General features: G+C 37.6%; 1 protein-coding gene and 1 non-coding gene across 6 annotated transcripts in view; one reads left to right on the plus strand and one right to left on the minus strand.

Moving 5' to 3' along the window:
* TBC1D12 (TBC1 domain family member 12) overlaps positions 1-23367 on the minus strand; it is a 102943-nt gene that overhangs the window by 61413 nt on the left and 18163 nt on the right. The window contains exon 1 of one of the 5 annotated variants that reach the window (XR_012498478.1): positions 21131-22208. The exons of 1 other annotated variant lie outside the window; for it this stretch is intronic. Coding sequence is in view for 1 of the 4 variants with exons in the window: in XM_019739838.2 (XP_019595397.2) it covers positions 21131-22059 (929 nt within the window). In the remaining 3 variants the exon portion in view is untranslated. Of the gene's footprint in view, positions 1-21130; positions 22209-23367 lie in introns of those variants that run through there. 3 more of the 5 variants (XM_019739838.2, XM_074339366.1, XM_019739852.2) reach the window with 3 other exon arrangements.
* Positions 22809-22911, plus strand: LOC141573024 (U6 spliceosomal RNA). The gene has a single exon (XR_012498609.1). It is a non-coding gene; the product is annotated as a U6 spliceosomal RNA (small nuclear RNA).

Genomic DNA, 23367 nt, shown 5'->3' on the forward strand with positions numbered 1-23367 from the left:
AAAAAAGAAAAAAATAATAAATAAATAAGCTCCACAATAAAAAGTCTGGTTCCAATATGTATTACAGCACAATATTACAATCATAAGAAGCTTGGAAAAAAGTTTAAATTCTCATTAAATCGTCAAAAACAAAACAAAGCCCAACCCTTAAGTTTATATATCCAATAAACTTTAGTTACTATAAGACATTTCCATAAAAGAAATATGAGCCCACATTGTATCCAATTGCTAAGAAAGACCGTCAGATAATGTTCCACATTAATTTCTTATGCCACTAAGAAATTTTGGATTGGGTTTTCTGGTTATCTCCTGCCACGTAAACTATTTATAAATGCAGCTAAATGGCATAACATCTGCAATGAAAAGTAATTCTAAAATATCGTTACAAATACATGGAATTGTACTAAAACAGCATTACAGATCAAATAGGCTTCTACTAGTTAACCTAGGAACAGAACCACCACTTCATTAAATCTTAAAGGGAAAAAGACAATGAACGGTCTAAGTAGGCCAAAAATGTGTCATATGGTTGTTCTTCTCATGTACCATTCCTTGCCCCACCCCCAACCCCGTGTCAGGGACAGGTGAAATAGAGATCCCAGTGCAAATAAACGTGTGGGACTAGGTTCCTCTTCAATATCTTCTCAAACCAAAGATAGACAAACAGGCAGACAGACACACCACCACCACCACCACAAGCACCACCACCCACTTCCCTTTCTCCTATCCCCCAAGATATTTAAATTTCTTAAATTTAAATCAATACCAAAGGCTTAACAAAACAAACAAAATGTGTTCAAGAACCCACACACAAAAGAGAGGACAATTTTTTCTGCCTGCATTCTGGAGGTAGAGCTTGACTGTATGAATGAGATTTATATGGCAGTGCTGGGGAAAAGGGTCACTCTCATTCTGTCTTCTTCTAGTTTCAGGGGAGAGAAACTCCCAGCTTCTCTTGGCCCCCTTATTCATCTCTACCTGTGGGTTGAAATTTGGTGACAGACATTATTGCCTAACAGTAGAGAGAATTCAGCTTGTTCTGCTTTCCTAATATGAGGCTAAGTTTTCTCTGCACCCTCTGTCTCCCATCCTCACAGGAAAGACCTTCCTGTGCTAGTAACCAGCTGGATAAATTTGATTCAGGTGAAGTATGAGGAGGCCTAATGCAGCCAAAGGCATGTCTTTTGGTCCAGATTTCACCAGTATTAAAGCTGATGTTTTGAGGTCTCATTTGTCTGTGTCCTATGTCTTTTTTCTACTGATTCCAAACTCAGATTGGCTGATAAAGAGGGGTTATTTACTGGTTTTCCCTAAATCCCAACCATCAAGTTTTTGTGTTGAAGTGTCTTACTGCTTCAGATATGCTGGAAATATTAAAATCTATGTATTTTCTAGTTTGGGTTTATTTTTTCTTTCTGTGACACATTTTGTCAGTATATATTGAGAAAACGGAATGGCAATGATAATCCATCTTTCCCCCATTAAATTCATTCTCCACCCTAATCAACACTACGTTCACAAACACAACTATCTACACATACACAGAAACACAAACACACCCTCTTCCGTTCTCTCCACTAATTAGTGCCCACTCTTTTTAGCAAAAAGAAACTGAGAAAATCTCTTGCACCAGTTAAGTAACAGCACCAGTTGAGAACCAGCAGTTCAATGTTTCTATATTGCTGAAACATAAGAGGCACATCAAGAAATCACTGATGTGGGGATTAGAAGAGAAAGAAAAAAAGGCCCTAGCTTTCTCTCTTAGTGGCTTTTATAATAAAGGTTGACGAATGAATAACTCTTGCTTGTTAATACCTGTTAATACTTGCATCACATATCTGTGTCTATTTTCTTTTTTCCAAGATTTCTTTTACCACACAAAAAGAGTTACATGTGATATAAGAGTCAAACCACTTGCCTACTATACCTTATAAAAGGACAAAGCTAACAAAAGGGGGCAAAATTTATTTACACCATGGAAATTCTCTGCTCATGATTTCTAAAGGAGCAGAATCTCCAATGCTTGGTCCTTAACAACTAGCAAACCCACTTATAAACTGAGACAAAGCCAAATTCCATAGTTTCTCAAACTGGAATTTGACACTACAGAAAAGTGTGGCTGCCTAATTCTGAATCTTCTTACTGCCAACAATGTCAGCTTTAGCCAAAAATAGAGAAAATTCCTTGTTTTCGCCTAACGTTTACATCTGTATGACTATTTTAACTTTTTAGAGTCCTTAGATAAATTCTAATCATCACTTAAAGGGAGTTGTACATTAAAAGGGGGTTAAAATATTTTTACCGACAGGGAAAAAAACTAAACTTCAATCAAAATAGTAAAATCAATTCAAAAATTACAAATCATGACCTTATCTTCAAACTGTCTCAGGAGAAGTTGGATTGCTGAAAACACATCAACTTCCCGGACTTTGTACTTTAAACTCCCCAAAGTATAATAGAAGGCCAAAAAGAAAACATTATCTAGTGATCATGGAATGTCACAGTTGACTACATAATTAATTCAAAGAAGCACTGTCTCTTTAAAACCCAGTACTTTGGCTACCCTTGAGTATTTTGGATTAAAGATCGGGCATGAAGATTACTTACATTCTTTCCAAACCTCAATCATTTTTCAGTTGAAAAAGACTTTCAGCTGACTATACACACAAAAAAGTAATTTTTTTGCCAGATAACTTTTTTTTAATTTCAAGAATTTTCTTTTGCAGGTTGTTTCTGGATCCTGTCTTTGTCATTATTACAAATCCTAAATTTTTTTTTTTTTAAATAGTGAATTTTTACTTAATACATACTGCTTAACTAACCTATTTTCATAGATCAGAACTATCAAAAAAGGACAGAACTCAGTATCATTTACTCACTCAGTATCATTGTCAAAGAACAGAATTTCAAGGCTGAAAATAAAGGTTTTATATATACATGTATATAAATAAAATCAATATACATATTGATATTTTTTAAAAGTATTTTAGAGCTACCAGGGACCTGAGGGAGCAGCCAGGTCAATGGTTCTTCATCAAGAATCAATGAACCTACATGAATGGGCTAGAGGGTCCATAAGCATCCTCAAACTATATGCACAATTTGAAGTAAACAGTGTGCTTATGAACAATTTTCTTGGGCAGCTGTCCAGCGCTTTCATCAACTTCTCCAAGAATTCAATGTGCCACCCCACCACCCCCAAGAAAGGTTCATGAGCCACTTCCCAAGGTCACATCACTAACAAGTATTCGAGCCACGTCTCTTGCACAGTTCCTTTTCTTTCTAATCACACTTATCTCTTTCATGTCCTCCAGAGAACAAGCAAGATGTAAGAGGTTCATAACGATCCGTTTTCTTACATCCTACACATTGCCAAAAGGCCTCTTGACATTCATTTAAACAGTTCAAAAATATAAATTATTTTCTTCTTCCTCCTGTGTTCGTATCAGCAAGTCACCTTATGGTATGTCTTACGTGTATTTATTATCGTAAGTTTCAGGCAATATCTTACTGATAGAGTTATTTTATTCTTTTGTGGCAGGGAGATAACAAAATTGAATATAATTAGGGAGAAAAGAAAAAAACTTATAGTCTCACTTTTGTACTGGATACTAATTACACACAATGTATCGAATGCTTCATAAAGAGAACCTCCATTGCTTTAAGCCCAATGTAGTATCTAAGACATTCCGAGGAAGATAGAAACCCCCAGAGGAAGAAAAAAGGAAGGGCATATGAAAGAACTTTTAGGAGAAAAACAAACAGTAAAAAGGAACATCAGCAAAATATGAGCAAAATACTCCAGTCACCAGGACATAAGCTATCTTTTAACCCTAAGAAGAAGTTGGGAAAGAAAGGCAAGATAATGACTGATGATGATGAATAAAACCAAACATGTGAATACTTTTCTATTTATGCCTCTTCTATAAATAAAACAGAAACTATGTTAGTGTTTTTGTTTACAATAAAATAGCTTCACATATATTTAATCTTCAGAATAGGTACACGAATAATAAAAATGTTCTGATTGTGGTAATAGTCGCACAACTCTGAATATACTAAAAACCACTGAACTGTACACTTTAAATGAATAAGTTGTATGGTGTGTGAATTGTATCTCAATAAATCTGTTATTTTTTTAAGTGAAAAAAATCAACAGTGACACTATGTGGAAAGAAAAACAACAAAACCAAATGAGGTTTATCCCAGAAATGCAAGGCTCATTCAATATTCAAAAGTTAATCTATGTAATTTACTTATATTAATATTCTAAATGAGAAAAACCACATGATCAAATTAATTGATGCTTGTGACAATATCATAAATCCATTCCTAATTTTTAAAAAAATACACAGAAAACTAGAAGTAGTACAAAAGTTCCTTAGCCTAGTTAAGGGCATCTACCAAAAAACCTACAGCTAATATCATACTTAATCATGAAAGACCAAATGTTTTGGCGACTGGAAACAAGGTAAGGATTTCTACTTTTACCACTCCCATTCAAAATCATACCAAAAGTCCTAGCCAGTGCAATAAGGCAAGAAAAATAAGTCTTACAAATTGGAAGGGAAAAATATTAAATTTTCCCTATTTGCAAACATTATTATCTAAACAATCCCATAGAACCCACACAAAAAAGCTCCTAGAACTAATATGTAAGGTTTATTAACAGAGCTACTAGACATAAGGCAAACAAAAATCAATCATATTTCTATATACTAACAATGAATAATTAAAAACTGAAATTAAAAAAAATATATTATTTACAATAGCTCTAACAAATACTAAACATTTAGATATAAATCTAACAAAACATAAGCAGATGTGTATGCTAAAAACTTTGTATATAAAAGACTGATGAAGGAAATTAAAAAAAGACCAAAATAACTTGAGAGACACACTATATTCAAGGACTGGAAGACTCAACAAAGTAAGAATGTCAATTCTCCCCAAGTTAATTAACAAGGATTATCTGCAGATACAGACAAGCTATTAATAATTCTAAAATTGGTATGGAAAGGCAAAATAGCCAAAACAATTTTGAAAATTTATTTAGATGTTCTCACTGTATTAGACTGTGAGCTCTCTGTTACCATTATATCCCTAGTACTGTGCTCGGACACATGAATGTAAGGCTGCTAACTTGGTGGGGGGGAGGCTACAGAGAAAAAAATTCACTTTTGTCTTCAAACTTAGTTGTCTTAGAATGAATTCTAGCTGCTATTACAAAATACCATATACTCGGTGGCTTATAAAGAATATGAATATATTTCTTACAGTCTGGAGGCTAGAAAGTCCAAAATCAAAGCAGTGGCAGATTCAGTGTCTGGTGAGAGCCCATTTCCTGGTTCATAGACCACCATCTTTTCACTGTGCCCTCACATGGCAGAAGGAGCCAGAGCACCCTCTGAGACCTCTTTTATAAGGGCACTAATCCCATTCCTGAGGGCTCCACCGTCATGATCTAAGCACCCGCCAAAGGCTCCACTTCCAAATCCTACCACACTGGGGATTAGGTTTCAACATACAACTTTTGGGGCAACACATTCAGTCTACAGCATTAGTCTAATGAAGGAGTGCAGTCTGGTGAGCCATTATTTCTATGAAGCTCTCCCCTCTATAAGCCATTTCTTCTAGGAATCATTCTCTTCTGATACTTTTCACTTTGTACTTTATATGGTGATCTGAATGCTGCTTTATTAAATTATAAACGCACTGAGAACAGGATTTGTGTAACCTTCGCAATACCCTGCATATAAGGTATTTAAAACACTCATTAAATATTTTATTTTTTAAACACACACAATAAAAATTGGCTGTCTTTCTACTGGTGTACAGTTTTACAAGTTTTATCACACGTTTGGATTTGTGCAACCACCACCACAATCGAGGTATAGAACAGTTCTATCGCCCTCCAAAAAAACGCCATCATGTTATGTCTTGTAGTTATCCTCTCCCCTAACCCCTGTAAAGCACTGAAATGAGCCCGAAGAAGAACTTACAAGCCAGATTCAGTACCAGAGGAGTAAACCTTCCTTTCGCTATCTCATGCCCTGCTATTAGGTTGGTGCAAAAGTAATTGTGGTTTCTGCAATTATTTTTAACCTTTTAAACCGCAATTACTTTTGCACCAACCTAATACAATAGTCTCACATCATAGCACTTCAATTTATGTTTGCAATGTGATCATCACTGGCTTTATTAGAAAAGTCTTATTCTAGCGCCTTCTTTTCCTGCTATATAGTCAGTGCTCAAATATGCTTGCTGAATGAACAAGAGAAGATTTAGACGTACAGAAGTTAGCAGGAAAGAATGACAGCTAACTCATTCTGCTTGAATAAACAACAACTACACACAGGAAAGAATAGAGCATTTCATTTCCTTCCCCAAATCCTCAACACTCCCTAATATCTATGGAAAAGTCTTAATTCCGTATCCTAGTATTAAAGGCTCGTCACAATTTGGACCCAAATTATATTTCCAACATCATTTCCTACTACTCTTTCTACAACTAGGAGAAAGATATGCAGCTTTAGCATCCTGCATCCCACTCCCCCTTCTCTGACAGTGCCTTTGCCCCAGCCCTACTGCAGCAATAGTCCCCAGTGGCCGTATTTGTACCTGATAGTACTGCCATCAGTGAGTGCTGATTAGACTGGAGTGCTGATGAAAAAGGGACAAATTCATACACAGGCTGAGACAATCAGATTTCCAGGGTTTTTAAATAGGAGACTTAAAGACTGAGTGAATCAAAGGATGGTAGATGTTTGAACTTTTGCAGGTGGAAACTTTATTGAACAACCAGGAGACAGTAGAGAGATGAGAAATAAAAAACAAGCATCTCCTGAAAGGCATAGAAACCTCTGTTCCAAGTTCTCTGTAGCCTGGGTATATTATTTTCTACCTTCAAAATGTCCACAAGATGCCCATTACATGCCCTACAATAAACCTTCCTTCATTTAAGGTAGCTGAAGCGGGCTTCTTTTCCTTATTACTAACGTAAACCCTAACATATAAGCCAAACTACTCTTTTTCACACATTCTGGACTTTCCTGCCTCTATTCTCTGGATAGCTACATACACATTATATTTCCCCTATTAAAGTAAAAACTAAGTTAGTTATACATACTTAAGACTGTAACACACCAAATTTAAAAGGTTTCTACTTTTGTCCCTCAAATGATACTCTCCAGAAGGTATAAAGACAAACCATAGAATAGCAGAAAATACTTCCAAATTACGTATCTGATAAAGGTGTAGTATCCGGAATATATGAAAAACTCATATAATTCAACAACAAAAATACAAACAGCCCAATTAAAAATGGGCAAAGGACTTGAATAAACATTTCTCCAAAGACATAGAAATGGCCAACAAGCAGATGAAAAGATGCTCAACATCATCAGTCATTAGGGAAATTAAAATCAAAATCACAGTGAAATACTACTTCATGCCTACTAGGATGGCTGTAACTTAAAAAAGAATAAGTGTTGGAGAGGATGTGGAGAGAAACTGCAACCCTCAAAAAATTTCTGGTGGGAATATAAAATAGTGCAGTTGCTGTGGAAAATAGTTGGTGATTCCTCAATAAGTTAAACATAGAATTATATGATTCAACAATGTTACTCTTAGGCCTCATACCCAAAAGAACTGAAAAGAGGTGGTCAAATACAAACTTGTTCATGAATGTTCATGGCAAACTATTCATAACAACCAAAAGATAGAAAACAACCCAAATGTCTATCAACAGATTAGCAGATAAACAAAACTTACAATGGAAAATTATTCAGCCATCAAAAGTAATGAAGTACTACATACAACATGAATGAACTCTGAAAGCATTAAGTGAAAGAAGCTAGACACAAAAGGCCATATATTATATGATTTCACTGATATGAAATATCCAGAATAGACAAATCCATAGAGACAGGACACAGATTAGTTGCTAGGGGCTTGAGGAAGCTGAGGGAAGGGAAGTGACTGCTAACGGTATGGAGTTTCCTTTTTGTAGTGATGAAATGTTTTGGAACTAGACAGTAATAATGAGCATACAACACTGTGAATGTATTAAATGTTATTAACAGTAAATGTTATGTATGTATTTTACCGTAATAAAAAATTTTTGACAGGTTTCTAAAACTGACATTCCAAAGATCAATTTTAAAATATAGTCACCAGTTTAATTAACAGAGTAAACTCATGTCTTTCAGTAGGATTAAGTACGCCAAACCAAAAGCCATAGCTAAACCACACACATTTATAAAATAAGAACTATTTCAAGAAAATCCAATTTTTTTCTGGCTCTGTTTGGTATTAAATATATTAAATACAAAACTGAATTCCACTGGCTAAGGCTTTTTAAACAAAATACAAAAATGATTGTTCATATCAAAAGCTGCTTATTCTATATGAGCTGTTTTTAAGTTTTATCAAATGTAAAATACAGGTTAACATATAGAATTTATTAAAAATCTCAGTGATGGTAAACATGCACATATTTCATTTAGTATGGACTCATAAGAATGAATTAAATGACAGTATGTTTGCTATTAATAAAAGATCAAAGTATAAAAATAGAATGCAAGAAAAAGCTAGACACATCTAGTTCAACCGAAATTGATAGTAATTTGTTTTGCTACTTAGAAAAGACTAAAGAAAATATTTACTTCACAAATGGAAAAGTATAAAGGGTACTTACTTCAAAACTAGCAACAGCATCAAGGCAATACTTATAATACAAAGTCCAATACTTCTTTTACATTTACCATTGTCAGCTACTGATATTGTACTATGGATTTTACCACAATCTATATGTTAGTCCTTTAAATATGGACTATTTTGCAAACACACCGGTAACAAAAGAGTTTTAGGCTTTACCAAAATTAAATTGATTTAGCTAGGTCCACCTAAAGATGACCAAATTTAAGGGTGCCAGACCCAAGTCTCTGACTTTATTTATTCCTCTAAAAGAGTACCAGAGGTGAAATCATTTATGCCTGTTTGCACAAACTTCAACTATTTACATAATATGTCTATTTGCCTGGGATGAATCTATTACACCTAGGATATTTGGGTACTTATTACAGTTTATATACAACTGAACTTGCTTAGTTGGCTTCCTAATGAATTTTAGCTATGGTCCCCCTCTAAGGTTCAATTCTTCAGTCTGTCTTACATTGGCCCAACTGATTTCTCCCCCACAGAAACATCCCTCAAAGACAGGTACCAAACATACTTTGAGAAATGATACTATTAAAGTAATGAATAGAGTGCTTCCCAGACCATTTCAAAGGTTCCAATCATTTGACTATATAAGTTTGGTACCTTTAAAAAAGGTTTTAATCCAATAAGTCTTTGTGTTCTTATATATTAGGCAATATATCTCAAGGCAGAGACAAAAAAGCAAACAAGACATATTCCCTATCTCTAGGAAGTCTGCATCTTAGTAGAAGAGACACATACACAACAATTTTGGAAGTCTCAATACTTTGTCTTTACCTCACTCAATCCTCAAAAATGGCTGATGGGTATATACTGCCACCATCCATTTTTATGAAGCAATGCATTAAGTTGATGCAAAAAAATTGCGGTTTTTGCAATTTTTAAACCTTTCAAACTGCAATTACTTTTGCACCGACCATATATAGAACTTGTGCATTGGATGTAAAGACTTGATTTCACAACTTTACACTCTCAGGGTTCTTCCTAAAGTTGTTTCCTTTCTGATCTATGACAGTAAAACAAGTAGTCTAACAGTTATTCTGGCTCTTTTCTCCCTCAACAAATTCCTTACAAAACATGGTAAACATAATTTTTCACATGACTCTCTTTCATATCATCCTGCTTCCTTCAAAACAAAAACTGGATTTAAAGTTTATCTCCATTAAAGCTTCACAAAAAGTCTACTGATATAAGCATATGTCACTCAATTTATTAGCTCTCCCTCTGACAGGGTTGAATTTAATGTTACTTCAATCAATTATCTGGAGATCATATTTTAATAGAGACTGACAAGCTCCCATAAACTACCACAAGTGTATCCAAGCCCCAGTTTCTCAAGTTTCAAATCATGTGCGATACTTTTACAAGAGTCACTATTCTAAAATGCAATTCAAAGCATGTTGCCCATGTTTTAAAAACCCATCAAGGGTCCTATGCACTGCCACCCCTCATGGAATCAATTCAAATTGCTTAGTTCTGTCACACAAACTCCTTTATCATTTAGTCCCAACCTTTTTGCCTCCGTGTTTGACACTCTACCTCACCTGCTCTAAGGAAAGTCAAACTAGTGAGCATCTGCAGTCCCCAAAGTGCTATGCTGTTTTGGTACAAATTCTGCACATGCCGCTGTGCGCCTGCACTGTCCTCAGTCTCATTCCAACCTAAACCTTCATTAATACAAGACCGAGCCTCCATGTTTAATCTCCATAAAGAGTGCTCTAACTTCCCAGCCCAAAGTCAATCACTCCACAGAGCTACTAATACATCCTGGGAGCTTCTTTTATAACACTAATCAGGTAATACTGTAAGTATTGATTTACATGACTCCCCCCATCTTAACTTTATTAATATTCCATTTATCTAATTTCCTTAGTGCTTCATTTAAATAATAAAGCTCAGTAGCATTTGTGAATGAATAAATGGTAAGAAAATTGTAAACTAATTAATAAGAACTGTATATGCTTAGCTAGGAGGGCCCCAAAACTAAAAATCGTTCCGTGACAAGCTTTAAATTTCTGAAAGGAAAATATGTAAAAGAACTAACTTGTCCTTTGTGGCTCTAAAAAGCAAATTAGGACCAGAAACATTACAAAGAGATACACTGTGCTTCGACATAAAGAACCTTCTAACAATTAATAACCTCAATAGGCTGCCTTGAGGAAACTGAGTTCCTTCTCAGTGAAAGATTTCAAGCAGAGGCTAAACAACATCTATCAGGGGCCTAAAAACTCTGTAAGAATAAAAAACCCAGAAATTTAGCTCTAGGGTTGTTGTTACTTTGTTTTCTTTTGTTGACATTTTGCTCACGTCTAACCTAGAAATAGTTCCTGAACTGATGACAGAACCTAAGACAGAACCTATGGTAGAACCTATCTGCCAGCAGCATAGTTGAAATCCTACTCTCCACGAAGGTTGTCTTTTTTTCTACACAGTGTTACAGTGTTTCCTTCGAATGGACAACTAAAGGAAAACTAAAATTATATTTTGGTGGTCTTATATAAAAGCAAAACAATCTTCATGCCTCATTAAAACATTAGCTAGCTATTATTTTACTCAAGAAAGTTGCATAGCGGTTACCCTCTAAAAATGTTCTTTTATGCAGAATTCTCAGCTATTAGTATGCCCAAAACTGAAAGTTACTCAATGTCCTACTACTCTTGACTGTATTATGTGCTTCTGGGAGTATGTCACAAAGATGGACATCATCCTCTGATTATACGTCAATTGTTGTGCCAGTTATATTATATAATAATTAGCTATCAAAAGTTTTATTAGTCTCTAGATAATAAATTTGGGTGCTCAAGACCCAATTCTGAATCGTAACAAATCCTTTATTTTATAAACAACACCCAAGAATTATCAATATCTTTAATTCTAGGTAGTACCAATGAAGCTAAAAAGTCAGTCCAAAAGGGATGGGGTGAAGTGTCAAGGGCCATTTAAACAAAAAAAGCAACTTAAATTTTATCACTTTTCAAAAACACAGAAACTACTTACTCAGTTGAAACCTTTTACTGATTTAAAACTTCAATAACTTATTTCAGAACTTTAATTTCCACACAGTATATCTTCCTGGTAATGAACAATTTTCTCCTCAGGGGTGAGAGAGATTTTAATTCTGTTTACTAGATTTACCACATGCTTGTAGGAGAAATTCTCCTCTTAGCATTGGAACTCAAGTAAGAATACATTGTGTAAAACCATGTTGCATTTATTTTACCTTTTGATACATGTACTTTTTAATACTAATAACCTAAACTTTTAAGGCCTAAATTAAAGCTTATACATACAACCTGTCATTAAAAAATATTTCATTTGCACAATATAGCCTGTTAAGAGGCCATGAGGGGATGGAAACATTAGGGAAGAGGGAGAGGCACAGCAGATACCCTTTAAGGAAAGAAGTTGCCAGAAACATCCACAAAGGCATTGAAGTAAGCAGAGTAGGCAAATAAATATGGAGATAATCTGTGGTAATACTCTAAAGCGCACAGACCAAAGTACAGAGCTAACTTCCAGCTAACAATTATTCTCTCCAGCAATTTTTCTCTGTACAAACCTCTTCAAAATCTTTCTCTAAGTTTCTCCTGTCTCTAACCATACCTCCACACACCCTGTGATTTTATCTTCTTTCTTACCACCTTAACTGGAATAGAATGGAAACAAAGTATACATATTTAGTTGTATTTTATATTCCCAGTCCTACTTTTCAAAAGCAGATAATATGAGCATTTTCTGTTTTTCTAAAAAAAAACTGAACTGTTGTAGTCAATAACTTTTCCTTGGGACAACAGAAAAGTATTTCCCCTACTTGATTAGAAAATGATCACAAACAGTCTAGATCAGGGGTGTCCAAACTTTTTTCAAAGGTTTTCACCAAGGGCCATATGGAGTAAAATACACAAACAGCCAGGCCACTCACCCGAGGTAAAGTTCGTATTGCCTCACCTGGTTTATTTAAGTAAACTAAATATATTTTTGGAATTTGCTGCGGGCCAATTAAAAATGGATTGTGAACCGCAGTTGGCCCGCAGGCTGCAGTTTGGACACCCCTGGTCTAGATGAAAACCAGATTTGGAAATTCTAAATAATGCTCAATGTGTGATGGTAGTTGTACATTACAGTACTTGGGAAAATATGAGAAGATAGCACATAATTTGATTTCAAAACTATCATGTGCAGTTCCAAACTTAAAATGTTTTAATGTGTATGGGGTTAGAGAAAGGCAGATGGAAATATTTTTAACCAAGGAGTATATCCCAAAATAAAATTCAAATTAAAAGAAATATCAACAAACAAAATTCAAAGGTAAATTAAACACATTACCAAGTTCACTGTCAAACTAGCTTTAAGTAGGAGCATAACTGCTAGCTTAGTTTCCTAAGGGAAACTTCTCTTACTTGCAGGAAAGAGCCTGCTGAAAACCCAGACAGTCACATGGGTTTCCAACCCCTCTTTCTTTTTTCTGGCCACAGAAATAAGTACAAGAAAGGCTGAAGCAGCAAATTCAGTAGAGAAATAGCCATGTGTAACGCGTAGAATTTTTTCTTAAAGGCATGGAAAAGAATTACAGCTAACAGCAGAAGGAAGGAAAATTAACACCCTTTTTGATAAGTCATAAATAAAGACAGGTAAAGTTATGACTCCATGTTAAAGAGACCTGAGTAAGGTTTTGTGAGCTAAAGCTTTTCACAGAACAGGCAAGCAGAGCTATCTAAACAGCATAAAATGAAAGAAAAAGACCCTTCCCACCAATAAAAAAGAAAGCTAAGATTAATTAGGCAGAGATAATTTCTCAACGAGTAAAGGTCAGCAAAATACTTCTACATTTGTATTTGTATCTGTTCTTTATTGTACCTCTATTTGTACTTATCAATTACGTAAGTTGACCCAATTTTAAATAAAGCAATCTGAGCTATAAATGTAACTTCTTTCAGTTATTATCTGAGGAGATCTTCCTATTAACAATTACTTCAGTAATTATAGTCTGGGAACTACCTGCCTGCATCAGAATCACGTGGGAGTACATACTTGATAAACATTTGGGTTCCTGCTGGGCCCCATTCAAGATTCACTGAATCAAAAGTGTGTGTGGTGGGGGTGGGGGGACCTCCAAGAATCTGCATTCCTAACACCACCAACACAATCACCCCCACCCCGTAATTTTAAATACTAAGTTTAGGAATTACTGTAGTAGGGTCCAAGCAACTATCAACCAAAACTACCTGGGGACAACTCTTAGGGACAACAGAATTCTGAGGAAAAAATACACAGCTTCAAAAAAGACTGACTTTCCCTTTCTGAATAATACACTTAGAGACGGGTAACAGATGTATCACCTCAAAATCCCCAAATGTTTCCACTCTTCCCCAAAGCTTTCCTGTCACAACATTCTAAGTATGAAATGTATGAGGAAGCCAAATTAAACATTTCATGAACTTAAACTTAAAAATTGGCTTTGCCTGTCTATAAGAGTTCCTTAAAACAATAAAAGATAGAAATATTTTAATCTTCCTCAACATTCTCTCCTTTCAGTTCCTTCTCAGATTTGTTTTAGTCAAAGCTTCAAGACTTCTGGATATTTTATATCACTATACCAGAGTCCATTTTTAACACCTATCCAATCCCAAACACAAATCATGTTTAAAAATCTACTACACTATTTGTGTAATGTTTCTTCAGATAGTACACAAAAAAATTCCAGTCTCATCCTTTCTTTAAATCAATGGATTTCAGTGATGGGGATGGGGAAGAGACTGTTGGTGGCCTTGCTGTAGTTTAAATAATAACATTTGAATCCTCACTATATGCCACATAATAAATACAAAGCACTTAGAATACTATCTCATTTAACCCTCATGACAATCCCATAAGGTAGGTATCACTATTATTCCCATTTTATAGATGAGTTGATTAAGGTCCAGAGAGGTTAAGTAACTTGTCCATAATTACACAGCTAGTAAGCTAATTCAAACCAAGGCACTCTAACTCCAGAACAAGGGTTTTTAACCACTACACTATCCTGCAGTTTGAAGATGCCACTTGCCCAAAGCAAGTCCCCTGAATCCAACTAGGTAGGGATTGTGATGTTGCAGAATTTTATTGTTTTTAATGTGCTTTTAGGAGATTTTGAAGTATAACACAGGCTAGGAACTCTTGCACTAAGCTATTAGTTCGCCAAAATGGAGCATGGGCAACCTTTGAGAAATAACTCATGGTCTGAAAGCTAAGGTCTCAAATTCTAGTTCATTAACTAGAATTTACTTATTATCCTATTTTCTCCTCTCTCTCTCTCTCTCTCTCTCTCTCTCCCTCCCTCCCTCCCTCCCTCTCCTTTCCTCTCTCCCCTACTCCAAAGAAAGTATAAGAAAAAAAAAGATCTAGAATTTGCTAAAGAAAAAAATTAGAACTGGTTTGTACCATCTACATGTGATAAACTACACAAAGATCACTGACGTTTTAGTATGATTACTCTGAAGCAGAGTTAGACCTTTACTGAAAGAAATGTTCACGATAGAATTTAGAGTTGAGGGGAGTATTTCTATCCTGGCAACCTTCTCCTTTTACATAGGTGAAAAAACATCCTGGTTTTTTAAGCATGCTCTTTAATTCAGTGCACATCTGTAAAATTTAGCCAGCAAATATTTAAAGTCTACAACAGTGTGTGCAAGAGAATCATGTATTATAATATCAAAGTACATTGGCGCTGGAAGGGACTCTGAATCTCCTAATTTCACAGATGAGGAAAATGAAGTCTATGAATTTTAGTGATTTGCCCAAGGCCACACAATTATTTAATGGCAGAAGAAGCTATCCAAGACAAAAGCTAAGTTTCTTATTTCTCAAGCCAACAATATTTTCACTATACCAAAATCTACGTTTTTATTTGTAAACTTTTTATACCTCATAGATATTAGCTTTAAACACTAGGAATCAGATCTATAGTCTAGTGCTGATTTTTGTATTAATTAACTATCTAACTCTGGGCAAATACTGTAAAATAAAAATAAATCCTACCCTTCCTAGGTAGGAACATTCCAAAAATCAAAAGAGAAAACTTACAAAGGTAATACATATGAAAATAATTTTGGAAAAATGACATTATGCAGAATTAAGACATACTTTCATATTTTTTTCTGGAGGCAAATAGGTACTGGTTGTTAAATATTGTAAATACTGCCCCAAATAGTCTCAACTGAAAACCTTTGAAAACCATTAGGTCCCCCGAAGAACAACTTATTACCATGTCTAACTCATTTTCAATATTTAATTAATAATACCTTACTAGGTGATGTCTAGCAAATAAAAAGCAGCAGTGTCAGTTTTCCATAGGGTATTAAACAATGAATAAAGTGATCCCTGAGCTTCCTTCTACTTTAAACATTTCTGATTTTACAGTAAAACACAACTGTTCCTCAAATAAAAACATTTTAGTCAATAACTCTATGCCAAATAAAGTGTGAAATTTCATTAATAGTCATGTACAGTAGGTCCCCGAATAACATTTCCTCCAATAACATCTCATTTAACATCATTTCGTTACAAAATTGTTGAGATGCTTGTTTACATCAATTAGCATATGGTAAAATTGGTTACATTATACATTGTTGTCACTTAAAGTTACAGAACCTATTGACAATGTCAAGTGACAACTTATTGTACAAATGCTGCGTTTTAAGTTGTGACAAACGTACCACAGTAATGTGATGCTGACAGTAGAAGAACGGGGTGAGCGGTATGCGAGAAAACTCTGTACTATCTGTGCAACTGTTTTGCAAACCTAAAACTATTCTTTAAAAAAAGTATTTAAAAAAAGAAAAAGTAAATCTCTATGCCCATTTCAAATCATTCAGAAAATTTCTACCAAACAAGTAACGCCAAGTTAATATGAGTTAATAGTCTGCTTTGCTTACTGGAGTGTAGTGTTAAATATTAATTTAGTTTAGCATTTCAAAATAATATGTTTGAGCATTTAAAATTACCTTAGTCCCACAAAAATAGGAATTTCCCAATACTGTTCTATCTAATTTATATTCACATTATCACATCTCAAACTGTCTACCTTAAAACCACAACCGAATTTCTAAGGTAAAGTCCTTGAACCAATGCTGGACTTCAATGGTTTAGTGTAGATCCCTACAGTGTTTTGTAGTTGGTTATTTTTTGTTTTTTGTGTTGTTTTTTTTTAAGAAAATACTGGGAAACAATACTAGATCTTGCTGGGGGCGGAAGGAGGTCAAACACAGGGAAAAGATACAAAAGGCTCTTGCACCTTTAGTTCCCCAATCTAATATTATAATGCGTAGTTTCACAAATACTCTAAAAATCTACATAGACTATTATTGCTATTCTAGAGCAATTAATTACACATTCTTTTCAGCTTCTCTAAAATTTTAAACATTTTAATTATATTAAGTGATGTCCAAAGGAGTTTGTTCTATTAGTGATATAGAAATGAATACTTTTGCATTTATTTTTATAATCTCTTATAGTAACAAAATTTGTGTTTTTTTAATTTAACATTTAGATCAAGATATTTCTTCATTCTCCTTACACCATACCTATATATAAAAACTACATATTTGGGGGAACTATAAAAATCTTTTTAAAACTTACCAAGTTTTGCCTTTACTTAATCAAGATGTTGATGAAGGAGTTTTTAAAAAAACCAACTGGTTGTGAAACCAGTTTTTACTTTAGTCAGCTGGGAGGAATACGCACTATAGAACAAATAAAGAAGCCCTATCTAACAGAGGTCTATGAAGGTTCAATCAGGTGAATTACAATTTTGCCATAGTGTAAATTATAGTGGAAAAAAAGATGTGGTTGATTTTGCTTCTGAGAACCTTAAGAAAAATTGTAACTGTAGGAATTCTAAATTCTCAATATCAGTTAACAAAATGAATATATATTGTTAACAATTTTCATATCGGGGAGAATGGAAACTACCTATATAAAAAGAAATCACTAACAGTTTTCAGTCTTCCCTATTCAGCCTAACTAATAAAAAGGGCTCTGTGAAAATAGTTTTTCCACAACATTTAGGAAGTTTCAGAAGTCAATAATTATAGGGAAAGCAACATGACTCTATATGTTCCAGAACCTATATATAAAGTCAATTTTCCTTTCAAATAGAAGGGGAAATACTTTCTTCCCTATCTTAGCTATGCCCTTTAATGCCACCAAATTTTTACAATTCATTATGAAGATTTTGTAAAAAATTATCAACCTTACCAGGGACAGATACTTGTGTGTTTCTAAATAACAGTAACTATGCCAGTGCATTCCAAACAAGCCTCAGAAGTAGTAAGTGACTTTAAAAAAAAAAATACATCTATGCATCTTTAAAAAATATATCTACCCAAAAATAAACCCTTCTATTTTGAAAACAATGAAGACATGCATTTGCTTGAAGGACCCATAAAAATGGTTTAAAGCTGTTTTGTTTTTTAAACAGAATAATAAACAGATCCTTGAGGAACAAGGCTAGCCTGGAAACACAAGAGATTGTTTTAAGTTTCATCTCTTCCTCATTGCTGAGTTGGTAACAGTGGGGATAGTAGTATCTACACAGCATTTCAAAACTTTGACAGACAGGAAAGAGCCAAGGATCTGAGGGAATGTGACTTCTAGGGCTCCTAGAGGCAAGTCACCACAACACAGAGATGCCCATGCAAAGCAAGCCCCCAACAGGGACAGAACTACAACTTACCTCATCTGAAATGAAGGAAAAGCAGATCACTAGAGCAGTCCTGGACCAATTCTTTTCTCTCCTACAAGATTTCTACCCTACTCAGTGAAGCTCTTGTCAATGATGTGTCTTAACTGAACCCAACTTTGCAGTCACAGACATATTGCTGTAAAATGTTTTTTAAGTTAAAACAAACATGGAGCTATTCTTTAGGAGTATTTGTTTCTGTTATAGATTTTTGCCCAGGGAAGGGAAAGAGAGGAAGTGGGAAGGAGAAGGGAAAGATGGAGGGTAATCAGGTTGGAGAGAAAGGAACCACAGGTGAACAGCAATTGTGATGGGATACAAACCTGGACTGAAAATGAGGAATCCTGGTTTATAATCCCAGCTCTACCATTAGCTAACTAAACTATCTTCTTCTGACAGTGAGTTACCACATCAAAAAATGAAGTGGGGGTAGAGCTTGCACCCAAGAACAAGAATTCGTCCTAGAACAAGATATCCCCAAAGGGAGCCCTCGCCCAGAGGTTCAGAGTTGAGAATGTGCACAGGAAGTAAAAAACCTCTTAGGTTGCGAGGAGGGGAAATTTCTGATTATTTTGCCTGAAGATGGAATAGTGTTTAAAATTACTAGGTACAGATTAATACCTAGAGAACAGTAAAGAGGAGGAATCCTTGCAAGTTGCCAATTCAACACAACCTAAGTGGGGTTCTTCATACCGGCGCTAGGCATTGTAGATTCAGAAATGAAGATCATAGTCTCTGCCGTTAAGATATTCAGAATCCAGTTAAGGTTTTGGCTAAATGCTAAGAGAAAAACTGTGCCTCTGTCAGACTCTGCCCTTTCCCATGAGTTATATAAAAGAAGCAGTGACACCTAGAATCTTCACATTCAGATCTCAATTAAGAAAAATGAGGCTTAGTGAAATGAACTTCAGGGTGCCTAAGTTTTCTGACTTCAAACCCAGTGATTTGATACACATGATTAGTGTGGCCATATGAATGTCAACTAGCTATATTAATTAAAGTCCTATGAATCTACAAGTTAAAGAAAAATTTAAAAATTATATCAAAATTCCTGCCTACTATTAATATGAAAGCCTCTTGTGATAGCTTTGCCTTGTTATTATTCATAAATTGCAATGCAGCTATACATGTGTGTGTGTGTGTGTGTGTATATATATATATATATATATATATATATGTCATCACACTTAATCCCCACTAGCCTGCACTCCACCTTCTAGGCAGGGACCATTGTCCAAATCATCTCCATTCCCAATGGGTGGCACAGAGCAAGTACTCTGGGTATACAGGTTGAATTAGTGATCTCCAAAGCCCCTTCCAGGTCTAAAATTGCCTGACACCTGACATCAAAACATGACCAATAAACACCCAAAGGCCACACAAGGTCACAAATACATACACTTAACTCACCTTGAGAGCTTTAAAATATTGCCACTACAAATTTTAGGCACATTTTTGCAACTACTATAGGCACTCACTACTACTCCATGTAGCTTGTCCAATGAGTAATACAAAATTGGGATTTCCCAATCTTGATTTAAACAACTTTGTAATTTAAATTTTATACAAGCAGAAAAAACAAGCGTTAATAAAGTACAAAAAGGAATAAGAACTATTCATTGTAATCAGAAAACTGTGCCCGTGCGTCTACAATGCACACTAATTGTATAATCCTCTAAAACTTGAGCTGCAGAATTTATTTCTGTTGTCAAGATCTCTGAAAAAGGAACAAAAACACAGGAGAGAAAAATCTGAGAGGGTTTTACAAGTTGGGAATACTTTCCTATTTGCCTACACATTTTTTTTTTTTTTTTTCAAAAAACGTATGTCAAAACCTGACTCAAGGGAGATTGTTTTTGCTTTTCATTAATGTGCATTAAGGGGAGTATTTTCTGACTACCTATCTCTGACAAATCAACAAAGACCCGTTCTGAAATCTACAATGCCCATCATAATTTAATTTCAAGAACAGCAGGTCAAATGATATACACAATACAATAAAAAATTAAAAATTAGTTGCTGGAAAAAGTAGAGGCCTATCTAGCAGAAGTAGAGAAGAGGGATGTTCTAGATACACCGCTATAGTAACTTGGCTTTAAAGGCAGGGATCAAATTCTACACACCAAACTCCATATGAATAAACGCCATGACAGAAACGGTTAAACACTATGAAACACAACCTCTTCTGATGTCAAGAATTCCCAAACTACTTGAATGGATTTGGACTCCACGCAGACAGCTCTGCAAAATGACTTCCCTTTCTCTTTCACAACCACACCCCTACACACAGACGGCCATCCCCCTCCTCCCGCCCACCGTAATCCTTGTAGCACAATTATTTTTTCTTTAAATTGAGGACAGTGAAGGTTGTCTGCTTTTCCGGAAAAGGCAAAACTGTATACATAGATAGGGCACCACCACGCTGGCAGAACCTGAATACACAGAAACCAGGTGTGAACGGCAGGTACAGCCTCTAGCCCACAGGGGAACAGAAAGATTCGCTCCCCACAGAGCTCAAAACTTCTCCTACAGACAGCACAGTGCGGTCCCAGTTCCTCTTCCCCGGGTGACAAATCAAAGCTAAGTCCTGGCGCTAACGAGAGCAGGCGCAGAGGCGGCCTCCACGCCGCTCTCGGCCAGCCCCGGCCTCGGCCCGAACCCGCCCCAGCCCCGGCGCAGCCTGCGCTGTACCTGGCGAAGAAGTCGGCGAAGCCCCCGCTCCGTCGAGCCCGGGCCGAGGTCCCCGCGGGGCCCTGCTCCGCGGCGGACGAGGGCACCGGCGGCCCCGCCGTGGGCAGGTGGTCGCGGGCGCTGTGGCGGCGGCTCACCTCGAACGTGTTCCGAGAATTCAAGTGAACGTCGGAGAAACCGAGGCGCAGCTCAGCGCCCGCGCCCCCGCTAGTCCTCTCAGCCGAGGTGGCGGGGGACGCGCCCTCCTCGGGACCCCCAGCGCCGGGTCCCGGCTGCTCCAAGTCCTCGCTGCCGCTGCCCGCGCCCTCGGGCTCCTCGGCGTCCGCCGGCGCCAGGCAGCAGCTCCGCAGCGGGTCCTCAAGCGGTGCGGCCCAGTCCGACCTGCTGCCCGTGCCGTCCGCGCCCTCGTCTCCAGGCCCCTCCAGGCGGAGGCGGCGGTGGCGCGGCTCCCGGCCGCCCGCGCGGGCCAGCCCGTGAGTCTCCTCCAGGTCGCGACAGTCCGGGCCCGGCAGAAAGCCCGAGTCCCCGTTGGTCATGCCGCCGCAGCGCGGGACGCCGGCATCCGCCACCTCCGCGCCTCCGTGCTCGGAGCCCTCGTCCGGGGGGCAGGCGTCCGAGCGCAGGGCTGCCGAGGGCGGAGGGGCGCGGGGCTGGCTGGCGGCGAGCGGACGGTAGCACAGCCCTGGCTCCAGCTGTCCCCCGGCCGCCTCGAGGTAACGCCGAAGGAGCTGCTGAGGCGGCGTCTCGTCTTCCTCCTCTTCCTCCTCCTCCTCCTCCTCCTCCGGCGGCTCCACAGCGCCGACGCCTCCGCCAAAGCCTCCCGTGGCCCGGATCATCTTCCCGTCCTGGCCCGCCGGCTCGGGCGCCGGCACAGGGGGCAACTTGGGGTTTCTTCTCGAGCAGGCTCCGGCATCCTCTGGACCAACCATCTGGGGCCGGGTCAGCGCCACTCGAGGAGGCGGCGGAAGACTTCCCGGCGCAGGCTCGACCCGGGAACAGCCTTGGGTGCTGCGGCCGCGGCGGCCACCGCCGCAACCTTCCCAGACCCACCCCTCCCACCCGGGGTTGGGGCAGTTGCGGGAGGGCGGGCACGCGCCTGGGCTTGCGCACGCGCAAAAGCTGGACCGGTCAAGGCCCGACCTGGAGATTCCGCGAACCATAGAGACAGCAGCTAGAGAGACCCGCTCCATAACACTCCGGCGGCCCTTCTGGGATCCGCCATCTGGATGGTGGAGGTTAGTTGGCCCACTCCGAGCATGACAGTTCTTAAAGAAGCACGGGTATGCCTCACTTAGCAAAAATTCACTTGACTTTAATTTATGGGAGTAGAATACAAGATGCTAGATGTACATCTTTACAGCTCTAACTGGTTGCCAGTCAACTTGACACTTTTACATCCACCTTCTCCATCGTCATTGCCACAATTTAGGACGTCAGCGTCTCATGTCAACGCCCTTCCTTCTCCACTTCATCTTCCACAATACTACTGAAATTTTCTTTCTTATGTAGCACCATGTTTCATCGCATCGCTCTTCTTAAAGATTTCTATTATCACTCAAGGAGGGAGAGGAAGTAGAGTTAGGCAGAGAGGGGCTGTTGAGATAATTCCAGCACCCAGTGATAATGGATTAAAATGGGGTGATAACCATTGAGTGGAAATGAAGTGTGTTTAACCAGAAATCAGCGCTTGCTTGGGCACTAAAATTGGAATGATACAAAGAAGATTAGCATGGCCCCTGCGCAAGGATGACATGCAAATTCGCGAGGCATTCCTTAGTTTTAAGGCTCATCAAGCATCTAAAAAGACAGCAATGGTTGCTGCTAAGACTCCCACCAAGGTGGCACTGAAGCAAAAGTTTGTGAATCCTGTGAAGGTTTCTGCTCCCCGAGTTGGTGAAAAACATTAATTTATCAGATTCTTAAATAAAGATTGATTATAACAAACCAAAAATAATAAAGTAAAAATCACAAGACGTGATAACAGGTTATAAGGAGTAATGATTGAAGAGGTAGGAACCAGCAATTACTACAAAATTCTTGAGACTAAAACTGATGCAGTTTGAAGAAATAGATTGGGATTGGAAAAACTTAGTCAATAGGGAAAATATATCTGGTAAAGTAAAAGACTGGGACTATCCAGTATATAGTTAGAGGTCTAAAACTTGGGTTTGGAGGTGCAGATTGAAAAGTCATCTGCATACTGCAACTAGGGGAGTCATGAGTGACATCGTCAAAGA

Source organism: Rhinolophus sinicus, linkage group LG07, assembly GCF_036562045.2.
Source record: "Rhinolophus sinicus isolate RSC01 linkage group LG07, ASM3656204v1, whole genome shotgun sequence".
NCBI lineage: Eukaryota > Metazoa > Chordata > Mammalia > Chiroptera > Rhinolophidae > Rhinolophus > Rhinolophus sinicus.